Consider the following 17,831-nt stretch of genomic DNA (forward strand, 5'->3'; position numbering starts at 1 on the left):
ATTTCATGTTGTTAATACATGTAATTGAAATCTCAGAAAGATAAAATTCTATGAGTGTAAAACTTTTACAGCTCAATGAATTTAATTTGAATTGTGACCGAAGACCTTTTGCTGCTTACATGGAAAAACTGAAAATGTGAAAATTTCTTAAACTGCATCATATAATTAGGAAATAGATATCAATTTTGAGTGCAATGTTGTAGAATAATTAACAGTTCAAGTTCAAATGTGTGGGATTAACTGCAAAGCATTTGAACGATAAATTACGTATAATAATGCAAGAAAAATTAATATCTATTCCATTATAGCATGCCATTGGCAATAAATACATGTAAAAAAAACAATTAATAAAATTATGTTTAACTACATTGAGCATACGGGTAATTTTGTCAACATTATTAAGTTTATTGATGTCAGATGACATGTAAGCATTTTTTTATCCTGTGCATATATCATGTAATCATATATCACTTGATCTGTTGATCACCCTATCTTTTTGATGGGGGAATATTGTGAAGTGTGTTACAATATCCAACATTGCACCATAGGTATTTTCACAATTCAAGCTAGTTTCTGAATACATCTCTAAAGGCACTTGCTGGAGGTAATACAGTAGTAAATGGAGGTTTGGCTGACTAAATATGACTTCTGTCTTAAGTTACCATATACATGTATATTACTATTTAGTCACAACTGAAAAGGAAATAGTTATTAAACTAAAAAGGACAAATTATTCATCAAGCCATTATTGCTTACCACTCAGTATGACTGACTACTTTTCTAAATTTAGAATACAGAACTAATTCCAAGTCACAGTGACCAGGTGACAGTGTGTGAAGTGCAGTTCAATGAGACAATTCATTTTGATTTAGCAAAAATAATTGTCAACGGCTCCTGCCAGCGATAGCCCAACATATATCTCATTTGATGGAATTGACATATGGTAAAAGCTGAACTTACATGTCTATTGTGTCGTGATTGAAATGTATAATTCAATGAAACTAGGCTACTCCCAAAATTTGTTGACAATTCGGTGTGTGGTGCTCCGTATAATCTGCACGTTGTAAATTTTCAATGAGAAGCATGGGTAAACGACTAATATAATTTTTTGAGTAAAATTAACGAAAATTTAACCAATTTAAGTTTGGAGGCTCTTAATATTTTTGAAATAAAGTATAGATTTAAAATAAGTACATATGACATGTCAAAGTGATGAAAGAAGGTAGTTTATTGTGTTTGTCTTCTATTTTCGCGACATAAATATTCTGTAATAACAAATGTTTTGCAATTTTGTATAATTATGTAACATAATGAGTCTGATATTAGTGAAGTAATTTGAATAAAGTTGGGAAATATTTCATTTCAGATCAAAGCATGGCAAGAAATGGATACATCTAGGACTACCTTTTGTAGATTCTCACCACTAAGAACCCCAGATATGAAGCAAAATCACATTAAAAAGGTGATAGTTTATTGGAAATGGTAAAAATAATACCGTTACCCTGATACTGATTCTATTTTATTAAAACATATGTCAAGCTGCACATTTTTTTTTCACCTAGTGACAATCTGCGCCCAACGGGGGACCGTGACTGCATATAGCTCAGCCTCAGAGTTTAATTGGCACTGCTCTGAAACCCTGAGAAATTCAGGGACGAATTTCAATAAAGTAGGGGAGTATGTCACAGTTCAGAACTGTTCACTATTTAGGGGAGATGATGTGTTAGTGGCTGGATAGCTCAGTCGGTGGAGCCACGGTACAGCATTCAAAGGGTCCCTTGTTCAAGTCCCGGTCAGGCTGCACATTTTTCTCACCCTGTGACACATACAAGTCATAATGTCTTGGACATTGGGGATAATTTGTCCCGGATATTAACTAATTAAGTAACTGTCATGGAAACGCCAAGGAGATCATTTATGTCTTGTAAAAGAAAAGAAATTTAAAATGATTTTATTGAAGCAAAACTATCACAATTTTAAAGCCACACAGTTTGCAAGGGACTTCAACTGTTTAGTAACCTAGTAAATATATAGGAAATACTGACACTATATGTCACTAATTCCGTTGATTGTAAATCAGTATGACGCTTTCAACCAAAGAATCGTAAGTTATCAAGACCAATTAAATGATCAATCAGAAGATTGTTTACGGTAATACCATCAGGGCCATTTGGACAAACATGTCAGTGAATATTATAATTAACAATCAGCCACTGTCAATTGACTCCACCTTTGTCCGGATATTGACTCCACATAATGCTAACTTACTGATAACATGATGGAATTTAGTATTCAGAAATTGGCAATTTTTTTAGCAACATACATGTAGATGAAGTTTGTAGAGAAATATCCATACTGCAAATAGTCTTATGCTAATCTTAGAATGATAGAATTCAGTTATAGAATTCACAGACCCTCACTGCATCCCAAATTGAGAGGTAAACTGCAGGTTAATTTAATGTTTATTCTTTGTGTGCCATCATAATATTTGCCCATCAAACATCAGTTGATGCCAATTACCGCTCGAAAATTTTAACTTGTTAATGTGTCTTTCTCTCAATTCAGGGTTTATAAGTTCAAACTCTTTTGGGGTTATTTCCTTACACAACATTGTTCTGGTGAAGAAGTGCATGGGGCATTTCAGCGGAAAATATTAGCTTTTTTAGGGGAAAATATACCTATTTTGAGCTAGGGGAAACAGCCTTTATTCGGCTGTAAAAATACAGGGAAAAAATCACTGTAATTTAATGTTTATTCTTTGTGTGCCATCATATTTGCCCATTGTAAACATCAGTTGATGCCAATTACCGCTCAAAAGTTTTAACTGATGTAAATGTGCCTTTCTCTCAATTCAGGGTTTATAGGTTCAAGCTCTGTTGGGGTTATATTTCCTTACACAACATTTGCATAATTTTGGTTAGTTAATTTCAGGAAGTGGACTTGAGTATGATATGAAGTTTCAAGTTTTCATCTGACTCTTAGTCATGTTCATATGTTTAAACTAGCAGGCTAAGAAAATTTGCAGGTCATCTTGAAAATAAGTTCAGACAATAATAAAACCTAATGTACTTCCTTACAGCCAAAGTGATACCTGAAATTTACTTTAAAATCTGATGAATGGGGGATATTTACAATGGTCTTGTTATACTGCTTGTAAGAGTGTTGGACTGTGGATTGGACTTACTGCCGTAATCTGGAGTGAAAACTACCAACACCACCACCACCACCATTTACCCAAATTGAGATGAAACTGCCTTTGTCACCAGTATTTGTACAGGACAGCCTGCAGTCTGAGTGTTGCTAATAAAACTTTCATCTTGAAATCCCTAATATTGATATTGACAGTTCCAAGATGTGGAAGCTGGAAAAGTCTTATTTCACAAGTTCAGCAGGTCAATGGTATATTCAGCAGGTCATGGTCAAACATGTAGTATTTTGTTTGGTAAGACGTTTTTTTCAAGTTTGAAAATAAGATACAATCTAAGAGTTTTTTAAAATGTTTTATGAATTAATATTCTGTTTATTTTCCTAATATAGCTTGACCTACGAGACAAAAATGTGAGTGACACAGAATCATTAGCATCAGTGGTGACTTCAGATATTCGTAGACTGGCACATTCTGTGACTAAGAAACTGAAGGAGAGTTCAAATGCTGTAATGATGTCGTCAGATGATGATCTCTTTATATCTCAGGTGAAAGTTTATTAGAACAGATTATTTCTTCAGAGAATATCTCGAGACTTCACTTTATATTGTTATATTATATTTTAGCTTCATCATGTAAGTAGAGAAATATTAATACACTTGCTATACATCTTTGCCTTTATTGTTGTAATGGTCGAAAAAAGTATTGATGTAGGTTAACAACATAAGTTCAATCATATGGCTGAGTGGCTAACATATCGGACTCGTAATTTAAGGATAGCTAGCTGCATTGGTTGAAACCCTGTTAGGGGCAGACTGTTGTTTCTCCCAGCAAGAAACTTTATACTCATTGCTCAGTACTGGTTGGTTCCTGGAATGGATTTGAAAGTGTGTCTATAAGTTTCTTCACAATTAAACTAAGATAAACTTATTGCAAAATATTTACTTAAACTGTTTTACTCACTTTCGAGGCCTCCACCTGGACTAATCGATATTGGAGTTACATGAGGAAATATGGTCATGATTGATGGAAGGCTCAAAACCTTCCTTGGATTGAAAGGCAGACAAATTGTAGACCAAAGCTTCCCGTTTACACTGATACATTTTATTTTAAGAAGGTTGTTCATTGTGCAACACTGTTACTTTGGTTATAAGTTATAACTCCCAGGATTTGATCTCTGTTTATAATAAAGTTACGACATTTCAATAATAGAGATTTGATGGTCTGCTGTTTAAAAAGCAGACAACCTAGATTACAACCTAGTGCCCTGAATTTTCTTACTTTATAAAACCATAATTTGTGCAATTGTTTGTGCAATTGAAAATGATGCTAAATATTTTATTTTGTTAAAACTTCAATGATCCTCTTATTCTTAATTTCTAATTCTCACAGAGCAAGAAAGTTTCAAGTCCTAAAAAACTGGCAAAGAAAAGGAGTATTTCTGAAAATGATTCTAGCTCTAGAAGTTCCAGCTCTGAGTCAGAAGCAGATGTAATAAAATCACCACCTCGTAAAAATCAACAGACAGTTTCCCCTAAAAAACGTTGTAGATACGATAGTGGAGATGTAGATCGTGAAAAGAAGTTGAAATCAAGTGTAAAATCTTCATCAAAATCTCAGAAGAAACAAAACAATAATGATATCATTGAGAATTCTGATGAGTCATCATCTTCTTCAGAGGATGACTCTTCAACAGGGAGGAAGAGTAGCACAAGTTGTGTTCTTACCTCTGAATCTTCAAAAGGGAGGAGAGAAAGTGCAAGTAGTATGGAGTCGCAAAGTTCAATAGAATATGTGAGGGAAAAAAGTGATTCAAGGTCAGTTGACAGTAAAGAACGAGGATCAGACTCTGATAGAAGTAGCAGATCTAGTGATAGTGACAGTGACCATGAGAAACACTCTAAGACAAGGAAAACAAGTCCTTCTAAAAATAAAACACCAAAGAGGAAAGAGAATTCATCATTAAATGAAGGTAGAAAATCAAGGTATGAATAACTTAGTAGCAAAAATTCATGAATCTATTCATTGTCTAAATATTGTTTTAACCAGTGTTAAAGGCAATGAAATTATTTACATTTACTCTGTGAATGTCAAATCATCATGGGATTTTTAAGTGACAGTTTAAACCCAGCGATTTATACAAAGAAGCTATCAATCTAGCTTATTTGCAGATGGTTGATGGTTCTACACAAGTGCCAGCTTGGGTCTGATGTAATATGTTTTTAGACAGGGGGCTATACTTTTGGAGTTATGCGCCTTTTTAACTTTGAATTTTTGTCAAAATTGGATTAACTTTACAGACAAGCACTAACACTGCATGTGGTGCTCTTGTTATTGTGCAAGTACATCTTAATTAATCTAAGCATGGTTTGGATTCATAGTAGCTAATGATGATAACTAAAGACAGAGGCAAGTCTGTAGAATGATGGCTTTTGAAAACTTTTAAGGCAATTCTAAATTTGGCATCAAAGATTTCTTTGAATTATCTATGATATGATTTGTAAGTAACAAAATAAGTATAATGATTCTAGGATGGATGTTTACTTAAATGCAATGTGATTCTCACTGAAATTCCTGTTGAAAGTTTTATGTCCATATAATGTATTCACGTGAACCATGAAACATCATTAGGGTCATAATTTCCCATTGTGAACTTGCTAAATAGTTTAATTTGACTTGGGTTTTTTTTTCAATCTGGATAAAAAACATTCCTCATTTTTATGGAAAATTTGAAAATATATACAGTGCAGACTGTGATCAAGACGGCACCATTGGATATTTAAAGTCACAACTGATTGCATTTGGGATGTGGGTAGAATCTGTTGTGGCCAGCAGACTCAGAGTTATATGCATGAAACACTCTATTTTTATAAAGACAATATTTGTATACTCTAGTAATAGGTTTTCCATCTATTTATATCAGGTACAAGATACCGGACAATTTTGAGATAGATGCTTCCGCAAATTACCTCAGTAAAGCTGATATTCAAGGGAAACAACTCTGGTTGATATCGGCGCCAGATGATGTAAGTATACTTGTTTTTTAAAAACCTGGAAAAGGGGAGATTCCTTTAAGAGCAGTGAAAACATAGCAAATAGTTGACAATTGCAGACTCGGTTTTATTGAGTCTGTCCATTGGAGGCAATGTAATGTGCAACATCTCTCGCAACCTCTAACACCAGGTTAAGTGAAAGTATTTGAATCAATGATCCTGAAGGACCAGAAAAATATGCACGCAAAATTGAAACATATAAAGGTCACCTAGAAGAGAGACCAAATGTGCCCTTTATAGACAAGTGGTCTTTATTTGAGGGTTACTCTATTCTATTAAATCAATGAACTGTTGGTGGAAATTGGCCTTTATTTACAGGGTGATCTATAATCAGAGGTGGTTTTTTTTAACACAGGTTTGACTGTAACAGCACTGAAATAAAGAATGGAGCAACTTTTTACAGCCGCCACACAGCACTTGACCCCACCTGCTGTTGTTAGTATAAAAGTAGAAAGGGGAGATTGCTTAAGTTTGCTTTGTTGATGTAATGTGCAGATTTATAAATATTATAATCATTTTGCAGTAAATAATCTGTTTTATCAATGAACCTATAGGAACGGAAAGTGATTGGCTTTTGATCAGAGTAGAACCAGGCCAGTCTGTACATCCATGCAGTTTGACCAATTTTCTCTTTATACCCCAAAAACAAAGTTTGGGGGGGTATATAGGAGTCACCCGGTGGTCGGGTCGGTTTGGTCGGTCGGTCGGGTCGGGGTTTCAGACGTCCGTTTGCATTTTCCTTGGTCCGGAGCATAACTTGAAAAAACTAATGGTTGGAATTCAATATAACTACATAACAATGGTCAAGCACATTGAGAGGAAGTGCAGTGCACAAGAACCATAACCTATCTTGACTAATTACAGAGTTATTGCCCTTTTTCTTTTCCTTGTCCGGGGCATAACTTGAAAACTACTGGTTGGAATTCAAAACAAACTTTCATTACAATTGTCAAAACAATAAGGGGAAGTGCAGTGGCACAAGAACCATAACTCTATCTAAAGTAATTACAGAGTTTATTGCCCTTTGTTTGCTTTTCAATTGCCTTCTTTTTTTGATCCGGAGCATAACTTGAAGACTAATGGTTGGAATTCAATATAACTACATACAATGGTCAAGCACATTGAGAGTAAGTGCAGTTGCATAAGAACCATAACTCTATCTAAAAAGTAATTACAGAGTTATTGCCCTTTATTTCTTTTCCATCTGCTTTCTTTTGTCCGGACCATAAACTTGAAAAACTAATTGTTGGAATTCAATTATAACTTCATGGTCAATGGTCCAGCACATTGAGAGAAGTGCAGTGCACAAGAACCATAACTCCATTTTGAACTTATTACAGAGTTACTGCCCTTTGTTTTTCTTTTCCTTGTCCAGAGCATGACTTTAAAACTACTGGTTGGAATTCAAAAACAACTTCATACAATGGTCAGCACAATAAGGGGAAGTGCACTGCACAAGAACCATAACTCCATCTTGACTAATTACAGAGTTATTGTCCTTTGTTACTTTTCCATTGCTTTCTTTTTTGTCCGGACCATAACTTGAAGACTTATTGTTGGAATTCATTATAACTTCATACAATGGTCAAGCACATTGAGAGGAAGAGCAGTGCATAAGAACCATAACTCCATCTTGACTAATTACAGAGTTACTGCCCTTTGTTACTTTTCCTTGTCCAGAGCATAACTTGAAAACTACTGGTTGGAATTCAAAACTACTTTATACAATGGTCAAGCACAATAAAGGGAAGTGCAGAGTGCAGTGCACAAGAACCATAACTCCATCTTGACTAATTACAGAGTTATTGCCCTTTGTTACTTTTCCTTGTCCAGAGCATAACTTGAAAACTACTGTTTGGAATTCAGTACAACTTCATACAGTTGTCAAGGACATTCAAAGAAAGTGCAGTGCACAAGAGTCATAACTCCATTTTGACAAAATACAGAGTTACTGCCCTTTGATACTTTTCCTTGTCCGAAGCATAACTTAAAACGTACTGGTTGGAATTCAAAACAACTTCATACAATGGTCAAGCACAATAAGAGGAAGTGCAGTGCACAAGAACTATAACTCTATCTTCAGTATTTATAGAGTTATTGCCCTTTGTTCTTTTTCTTTGTCTTTCTGGACTTATTACAGAGTAATTCAATTAAACTTCATCAATGGCCAACCACATTGAAAGGAAATGCAACATACATGAACCACAATTATCTTTAATTGCCCACAACCATAACTCTATGTTTCAATTCTTTTACAAGGTATTCTGTTACTAGTAACATCCTCATTTCCGAAGCAGACTTGTGGGGGTATTAATCACATTTAGTGATAGTTCTAGTTTACATTTGTAGCTCAATTTTTGTATTTTGATATTTTTATCCCTTAAACTTTCAATGGACTGTTCCAAATTTAAAGCTGGCACTATCCATTGCACAGATCTAGCAGGTTATGGGTTCACTTATTTCTGTTTACCTTTCAGTTTGATATATCAACACTGCATAGACAGAAAGTCAACTTGACTGGTTCCAGTATCATAGCAGATGTAAAGTCAGAGGTAAATTATTTACACTTTCTTTGTGATTTTAGAGTTTTATGGTGTATAAAGGCTTTAAATAATGGCAGGTGTTAATATGATCTATGACATTTGCAAACCTTGTAGTTACATGATTACAGTCCAATCAATCTGACTTAAGTTCAGATCTACTTAAGTTATTTTTTGCATATAGATCTGATTGCGACTGTATTTGTTTTTCTTCCATATTCATTTGGAATTGTCATTTGGATTTCCAGAGAAAGCTATTTTTAACCAAGCAATCAATCGAAATATCACTGTCCATGGAAGAAAAACTATTTGTTGAATTTTGTTAGAAAAAAAGTAATTGGAAATAATAATTGGCAATGATTTAATGGGCAAGATTGTTTTGCCAGTTTAACTGCCGGCTATATGTACAACGCCATGTTTGTTCTCAAAATTGTGAAAATTCCTTTTTCAGTTTTGGTTTTTCAGCAGTAAAAATAAAAAGCTGCATTGCTTTCAAAATTGTGAAAGCTCACCTATGATTGGCTGTTTAAAAGGACACAAGAAGGTGGCCTCCTATTTTTGTCCATCAGATTCCGATACATGCGTTAATTAGGAGCTGATTTTAATCAGATTGACAGTCCAATCTCAGCTATTAGAATGGACAGAGACATTTTTGAAAAAAAGTAATTAATGGGTTCAAATAATCCGATTCTAAAGAAAGTGAAACCAGTATTTTTGGAGTTATGCAGCTTTTTAAGTGACTAGCATTTAAGCCAATGTGGTGCTCTTGTTATAAAATATATATATGTAAAATGGTACTAAAATATCACTGTAAATGATAATGTGCATGGATAATATGAAATATTCGTTCTTTAATTGAAATCATTTATTTTTGAACATTTTTAATTGTACAGTTATTGAAACATAAATTACTTGTTTACAAGTAATTGTTGGTAAAATTAAAGTTGAATGCAGAGCTATTGTCATGTAATATGCATGGTAGAAGTAATATTGACTGTGTTTATATTGTAGAGGGAGAAACAGTTTGAAGTTGTTGGAAGACCATTTACAAGCAAGGTAAGTTAACAATAATGGTGAACAAGAAGGTCTTTCTTTTACATGTAGATCAAAGATTCCAGTGGCATTTTAATCATTAATATTCTTCTTTGATTACACTAGGTTTTTGCTGTTTTATAATTTGTGAAATTGTGGATGGAGTCAGTGAAAACACAGAGTTCTTGTAGTTTCTGATATGAAAGAGGAAATACAATGCTTTAATGTTTTAATGATGTACTGCATTGGTTTATTGTACATATGTAATTTGTTAGGCCACTTTTGGGTGCCCGTAAAACACTTAACCTACCATACATGTATGTTGTATAATACAGTAGAGAAAGGTGGACCAAGGGAGGTAATTGTCAATAAACATAGCATCTGCTAGTTATCCAACTTCACCACCGATGGAGATCAGTTAAAAAATACAAATATAAACTAACTTTTAAGATTGCCAGTCCTAGTTAAGAGAACCTGCAGTTTTATGAAATAGACATATAAACTATAACACATCATGAACTTTGTACAGCAATGTGTATCTTATCATTAACTGAGTACAGTAGAGCCTTGCTAATCCGAACCCTTCTAATCCGGACTCCTTTCTTATCCGAACGAAGTGTCCGGTCCCGATTTTATTCGTTCTATTTTCAATAGTAAAAAACCTTTCGGATCCGGAACCCGTCTACTCCGAATTCCGGAGGATTTTTTCAATTTTTGTTCTTTTTTTACTCTAAAATTTACCTCTCGGATCCGAACAGATTATGCCAAATGTCACACCTTCATTCAAAATAACAAATAATTGCACATCTTGCAGGTGTAAACATACACCAAACTGATGTGTAATTTCACTTGATTAATGGGTGAAACGTTTGATCTACGAAGGTGTAAAAATTACACTTAGCTGGCCTTCATATCTTCTATAATTGCTTAATTGATTGTTTTCTTCACCTTCAATAAATATTTTGATATAATGCAATAAAAATATCTTTTAATCCTTTGTAATGGATTCAATGATACGTGATTAAGCAATGAAAATTAATAGAAACTGTCAGTGAATTCGGATAGTCGCTGAATCGGATAAGAGTAAACAAATGCTGGTACGAATATTTAATTATGTCTTCGCCTCCTGTTTTACATCATAGGTTAACTTATCCTTGAGGACATAATATATTTTTGCTTATTTATTGATTTTCATTTCTTTATTTTTGTATTCACATGCATTAGAATGAACGATAAGAGACTGCAAAAATAAAATATCTAAATTGCGATTTCAAATGCATTCCCGTTTTCTTTCCCTAAACTATTTTGCAAATACATGTAACATGAAAAAACATGTAAAAGAACTTTCTAATCCGGAAACCTTTCTAATCCGGAAACCTTTCTAATCCAAACTTTTCTTCTGGTCCGGACGAGTTTGGATTAGACAGGTTCCACTGTATATAGTTTCACCCATACCATGTTACAGTTAATGGACTAGGCCTCTTAATGTACATAATAAATGAGCTTGTTATGCTAGGATTACTTGTTTATGTTTATTGACAGGATGGGGATAGTTTGATATAGATGTACATATATAGCACTAAATTTTGTTTCTATTTTCAGATGTCAAACTACAAAAGTACAGCATCACAAGCATCTGGAAGTGAGGAATTTGTGCTAGGTTAGTAATGTTAATAACATCATACCAAAAGAGACAATGTCTGTACAGACTTTATATATTTCTCTGCCTTATTTCGAAGGAGTGTACAATACAGATCTATGTAGTATTAAAGTCATTGGTTGGTTGATTCTTTGAGGAAGCTATCAAACTTTCTTACGCAAGGTTGATGGCTCTACTCAGGTGCCCCTGGCACTTGAAATAATGCATGAAAGGGCCCTGAGGTCTTTCTCCACTAGTAAGACGGGAAAGTTGTGATATGATTTGTACATACTCATTGTGACTAGGCAACTAAACAGTTGAATGATAGACCATTAAAATTTTGTTTCTAGACAGCTGTTCAATGATCAGTTGACAAATATTTTAGGGACAATCGTGTTTAAAGCTGCATGCCTCCAGATGAATCAAAATATTTCAAGAAAATCAAACTTTGGGAAAATATACAAAGATTTTAAGAAAATGAAAAAGATTCAAGTAGAAATTTACATTTTATGTCCAATTTTATGACTGATTTTGCAGTATTTATCATAGGGCTGTCATTGATGGGAAATTTTGTAATCATATATCGAGAGACAAATATCAATGATATATGACTTAGGCAGTAGATACAATGAAAAACATTTAAATATGTGTTTTAAATTGGGATCATAGTGTTATGCATGCTTGTATTAGACATTGCAAATACTACAGACTAACAGAGAGTTTGTGTCTTCTGTTATTTTTGTCACTGACATTTGAAAACAGAGTTTAAATTTCAAGTAAGCCAAGAAAACTGGAAAAAATGACTTCTTTTATGAGGCAAAATAGAGAGGTATATTCCACTAACAGAAATGAATAAATTTTAGCTTGCATTGATAATTGAAAGTGTGTATCGATATCGTATAATGTATCAGATGATGAATATTGATCATATTCAATGACAGCCCTATTTTATCACCATATTTCTACTGTGTGACACAGTAAGGGTTTTTTTCTTTTTGCACATTTTTACCTTTTTATAGTAATTTATATGGATTGTAAGTGCCGTTTTTAATGTGGAAATTACTTTCTTTGTTCATTTCACAATATTTTACTTTAAAATGTCAATGTTGATGGTCACATCTATCTTGTGATAGAAAGTGGTTTCAACTACACATTAGGCTTATCTCTGCAAATGTCAACTGTTCAGTCATCATGGATGATGGATGTCAAACTCATAAATCTAATATGGATTTTGACAGAATTTTGGGCATTTTTAACTTAGAAAATTCTACATTATCCAGGCTTGACAATGTCGAACCTAAAGAGCTGTCTTACCAACAGTTCTTGTCTATTTTATTTCTTGATAAATATTACATTTATTGCTCTAATCCAAGTAATTTATCAAGGGATATATATTTATGACTGAATTTATCATTTGTTGTTGTAATTCATACTTGTTTCTTCTGTGACAATTCAGGTCAAGCTGAACATAATGAAATATTTGTCTACATCTGTGACAGTATAACTTTGATTACATAGCACAATTCTGATTGTAAAGTTGTGAGAAAGGATATAACATATGCCTTAAACTTAAATTATGTATATGATTTAGGGTCACAGTTAAGTGGGCAATTACAAGTACTGGAATGGATCCCCTGTATGCCCACTGTTGAGCTGGTCATTCCACACCAAGAGAAACATCGGGTACCAGACAATCTGAAACCTACATTTGTACCATTTGGCGCAAGTAATTATTTTTGTTACTTTTATGTGTTATAAATAAGATAACAGATTTTATTTCTCCCCAGTCTTCATAGTTCACCCTGTCTGTCTTCTGTCACACTTTGTTTCCATGAATTATCCTCAAGTATGGTGTGACCCAAATGTTTCGTAGGATGACAGCCCTTAACCCAGGAGAATTTATAGTGTTTAGGGTCAGAAAGTGAAAGTGCAACAAAGACCTTGATAGCAGTCATTGTTTAGATCAAGTTATTGATTATCTATAAGAGGAAAATGGAGAAGTACAACAGGTTAACACCAAAGCTGGTTTATTTACTACCAGTTTCGGTTCTATCGAACCTTTATTCCTAAAACAGTCAAAATTGCACTAGCAGTAAGGCCCCCACGATTACACGTTTAAACGGATTCGTTTCGATTTTCATTCATAAACGTTTACGATATTGTTTTCCGTTTAATCGAAATGACCATATTGTCTTACAAAATTTCTTAATCATTGCCTGTAATCATGGATTTTATCAATTCTAGTGGTTTATTCCAAAGTAAACAAACGGAAAATAGGTGTTTACAACCTTCCACTCAGCATTACGGTGCAAAATTGCTCGTGACATAATACATTTTTGGAAACAAATGGGGTTACAATGCAAAAACATGTGTGCTGACTCAATCGTCTAGCAGTCACCCTGTCTGTATTGGTCAGTTTTAAGTTCTACTGCAAGAAGTTCTTTAATATATACACAGTTTATAATGTGACCTGTTTTAACGTGGTCAGTGATCAGTGTACTGTAATTGATAATATAACAGTCTGTGTCAAATGCAAATGATAGGTATAGATGTACAACATTTAATTATTATGGCATGTAAATATTGTGGGATCTAGACGGAAGCATCAAAATGCTGATAAATTCAGATCATTATTGCTAAAATCTGTGACTAATATATCAATGAAAAAGGAATAGAGCAATTGGGCAAATTTATTTGTATTAGCTGGTTATTTTAACAGTCATACTAAGATTTTTAGTTTCTGTAAATGTAATTTTTAGTTTCCATAAATGTAATTTTAAGTTGTAATAAATTTGATTTTGTAATTTTTAGTTTCTGTAAATGTAATTTTAAGTTTTTGTAAATGTGATTTTTAGTTTTTGTAAATGTAATTTTTAGTTTCCATAAATGTGATTTTAAGAATTTTTTTTTGGCCAATTCGATAGAGGACTTCTTATATAAATATAAACTGAGATACGTACTGTTACACATTTGCTAACTAAATAATTAACTTGTACAATTACAATTGCATCATACACAAGTCATATCCGTTACATGTATATCAAAGTGAAACATGTGACAGGAAAAATGTATACTACAAGCATAGTCATGTTTTATCAATGTATATGGTATCCATGTTAACCTTGATATAATGGTCACCTGTCTATAATGGCTGTAATAGCTTTGTCCCTTTGCGTCTATAAATGCAATCACTATGCCAACTTGTGAGCCTGTTCAATTAAATGTGTACCTTGTCTTGCAATTGGTAGCATGTGTTACTTTAAAAAATTGTACCTTTATTGGGAGCCTCTATATTTTAACTTGAACCTTTCTTGTGATAACAGGCAATAGATTTGTTCATATACTGTAAACTGATTCAATGTTAGATTCAATGTATCCGTATTTTCTCAATGTATATGTGTATTGCTTAACATTTTGTCATGAAACTACCCAAGATTAGTGTCTGAAGACTTATTTGGGGTTGTAAGTTAGAATTATACTCTTTCAATGAAAATGAAGTTGAAGCATAGAACTGCAGTACATGTAAATTTGAAACCAACAAAGTAAATGAATTCATTTATACATGTATTTGACTTATTGAATATTTCAGAGTCTCCAACTAGAGAAATTGAAGATGAAAGTTTTGCTGGTGAGACAAAGAAAGAGAAACATAAGAAGAAGAAGAAAAAGAAAGATAAAAAAAAGAAATAAAGAATAATGAAAATATGTTTATCCTAGGGACAATGCTGTTAATTATGTTTGGAAATAAAATTTCATGTTTACTATGTTATTGAATAAATGTAAACAAAATTAAAAAATTGCATTTATTTTCATTCACAAAAAATACAGTCTTGAAGCAATTTCTTACTGCACTATTTCTATACATGTTGTAAATAATTTGTATGTGTCATATTTAAAAACGTGGGAACCACTGATTTTTAAAAAAAAACTAAAAGTTACTCTAGATATCCTATTCTAGAAATTTCAAAATACAGGCTATCGTTACCTGATTCTGGTAAAAATCAATCTGCATACATATTTTGTATCATTCAGTGAATTACTGAATTAAAAATGTATAGGTCACCTTTTGGTGGATAAAAACCTTTTAGGGCATGAATGGTGACATGTCTGGGGGACGTACTCTCAAGTGTCTGAAAGGGCGGATAGACCCTCATTAAGACTAGAATACATACATACATGATTCTGGTTTTCATAAAGAAAAACTTTTTAAGCTCACCTAAGACCTTGTGAGAATTCTTAGATTTTGTTGCTGTGTTTATAGCTTATTATTGTTTCTATCTGGGCAAATTGTTTGAAACTTGCCTATGATGTTTCTCAAAAGAACCTCATTTGATTTAACATAGTGTCACACAAAAATAAAAAAACAAACTTTAAAAATATCCTAATCTCCAAGCAATAGGCCTAAAGCAAACCTGTTTGGTATCTATTGTTGCCTTTTGAACATGCGTTTAGTTAGCTTGAATCAAGACTTGGCCTGGCCCCCTGGAGTCAATTGTTACATTAACATTTTTTTTTTTAATAAATTAACTTGAGAAATGTTTTTGTAATCTTAAATGTATAGAGCATTTAGCATAACCTTGTGATTTATACTCTTCAAGACCTAGATGTATAGTAGCGGCATGGCAGAGTGATTAACACATGGACTAGTAATCTAATGATCCCTAGTCTTGCGGGCTCAAACCGTGCCGGGGCAAGCCGTTGTTTCCTTAAGCAGGAAACTTTACACTCATTGCTCAGTACTGGTTGGTAACAGGAATGGATTCTAAAGTGTCTCTTTATGCTTAATAAAGCTTCCTACACAATCAAACTTCTGAAAAATTTTGTATAAACAAAGACCTAGATAAAGATCCTGTGCTGGTCCTGCTCTTGTTGTGGGGATCATTGCTTATGAAGGAAAACTTATTTAAATCTTGTGTAAATCTATATGACCTAGATATATATGCCCTGTAGCATTGCCTATTTGACAAATAAAAGCTACATGTCTTGTGCCCCTGGTTTTCAGCAAGTGATTGCCAATTATCTATAACAGCCAATGGAGAATAACTAGTCATATTGCCATTTAATCATCACGAGGGAATGTGTCTTATCTAGGAGTAGCATTGCAGATCTGTACATATAAGAATTATATACCTCATCTAGAACTGGCACTGTGGCTGTTTTCATATAAGACAAATATGCTTTATTCAGATCTGTTCATATACCATAAAGAAAACATGCTTTATCTAGGACTTGAATCATAGATCTGTCCTTATTAGACAAGTGTGCTTTATCTATATCTGTACATATAAGAGAAAATATGGATCATAAATGTGTCCAATCTAGGACTGGAATAATAGATCTGCGCATATATGATAAAGTGTCTCCTCTAAGACTGGAATTGTAGATCAGTACATATTGTAGAAATGTAATTAATCTAGATATGTACATATAAAAGAAAATGCCACATTCTTCGAATTTAGAAATGTGTGATGCTTGATGAGTTGTGTGTCATGTGTAAGATTTACGGTAACTCTTGCTATGAGATTAAGGTCGCACTTGGAGGTCAAAGGTCAGCAGTAAAAAAAACCTTTGCCATGCATAAAGGGATTTTGAAATAACTTTGCATTTATGTGAGACAGAATGTGTCATGTGCAAGACACCTAGATCCGAGGTCAAGGTCACAAATAGGGGTCAAAGTTAGAAAATCTTGTCTGGCCCATAACTCCGTTATGTATCAAGGCACAAATGTGTAACATGATGAAACAGTGTCATATGCTGCAGACTGCAACCCCAGGTTCAAGGTGAAAGTCATTTTTAGAGGTCAAATTTCAGCAGTTAAAAATTCTTGTTTGACCCAATAAGTTCCTTAGTCATGCATCAAGGATTTTGAAATAACTTGGCACAAATGTGTAGCATGATGAAACAGTGTGTCATGAGATAGACCAAGACCCCTTACTCAAAGGTTACCTTAAGAGGTCAAAGGTCAGCAGTTAGAAAATAATGTCCAGTCCATAACTCTGTCATGTATGATTCTTATAAGTGATTTTGAAATCAGTGCTGCAGTATCCATCCTCTTACAGGAAAAGTTTTTTCATTGGAAAGCTGTTTATGAAATACCAACTATGCTGTCCTGTCAAAACATCTTTATACATTTATTCTGTGTCCTAATATATATAGCAGAGACATCTGTGTCTTTCAGACACATTTCTAGTTTGACAGAAGAAAAGAAAAACCTGCAAAATGGTTCAACCATGCTAGTACTTGTACTTATTCTGAACGCTGGCAAGTGTATGACACTAAGATAAAATGTTCAATAAAATTGTTGAAGTTTCATTATTTTAGCTTTTTTTTCAATTGTTGAATGCTGATAAGTGATTCACAGGGAATGTTCTATGACCGTTCTATCACATACATAGAATCACAGAAGGAAAGTATTTTGTGGC

The 17,831-nt window shown here is 33.5% G+C and overlaps 1 protein-coding gene across 2 annotated transcripts; it reads left to right on the forward strand.

The window, feature by feature from the left end:
- Positions 1 to 990: 990 nt before the first annotated feature.
- Positions 991 to 15,206, forward strand: LOC132722031 (uncharacterized). 2 transcript variants are annotated; one of them, XM_060706427.1, is made up of 10 exons: positions 991 to 1,087; positions 1,367 to 1,462; positions 3,538 to 3,693; positions 4,538 to 5,130; positions 6,069 to 6,171; positions 8,676 to 8,750; positions 9,750 to 9,794; positions 11,373 to 11,430; positions 13,001 to 13,135; positions 14,999 to 15,206. In XM_060706427.1, the coding sequence occupies exons 2-10, from the start codon at positions 1,385 to 1,387 to the stop codon at positions 15,097 to 15,099; spliced, it is 1,344 nt and encodes a 447-aa protein (XP_060562410.1). In that variant the 5' UTR covers positions 991 to 1,087; positions 1,367 to 1,384; the 3' UTR covers positions 15,100 to 15,206. The 2 variants fall into 2 exon arrangements, with proteins under 2 accessions (XP_060562410.1, XP_060562411.1); XM_060706428.1 differs by lacking the exon at positions 991 to 1,087 and adding an exon at positions 1,097 to 1,222.
- The last annotated feature ends 2,625 nt before the right edge of the window (positions 15,207 to 17,831 follow it).

The sequence above is a fragment of the Ruditapes philippinarum genome, unplaced genomic scaffold (genome assembly GCF_026571515.1).
Source record: "Ruditapes philippinarum isolate M1 unplaced genomic scaffold, ASM2657151v2 ctg853_1_1_1_1, whole genome shotgun sequence".
Lineage (NCBI taxonomy): Eukaryota > Metazoa > Mollusca > Bivalvia > Venerida > Veneridae > Ruditapes > Ruditapes philippinarum.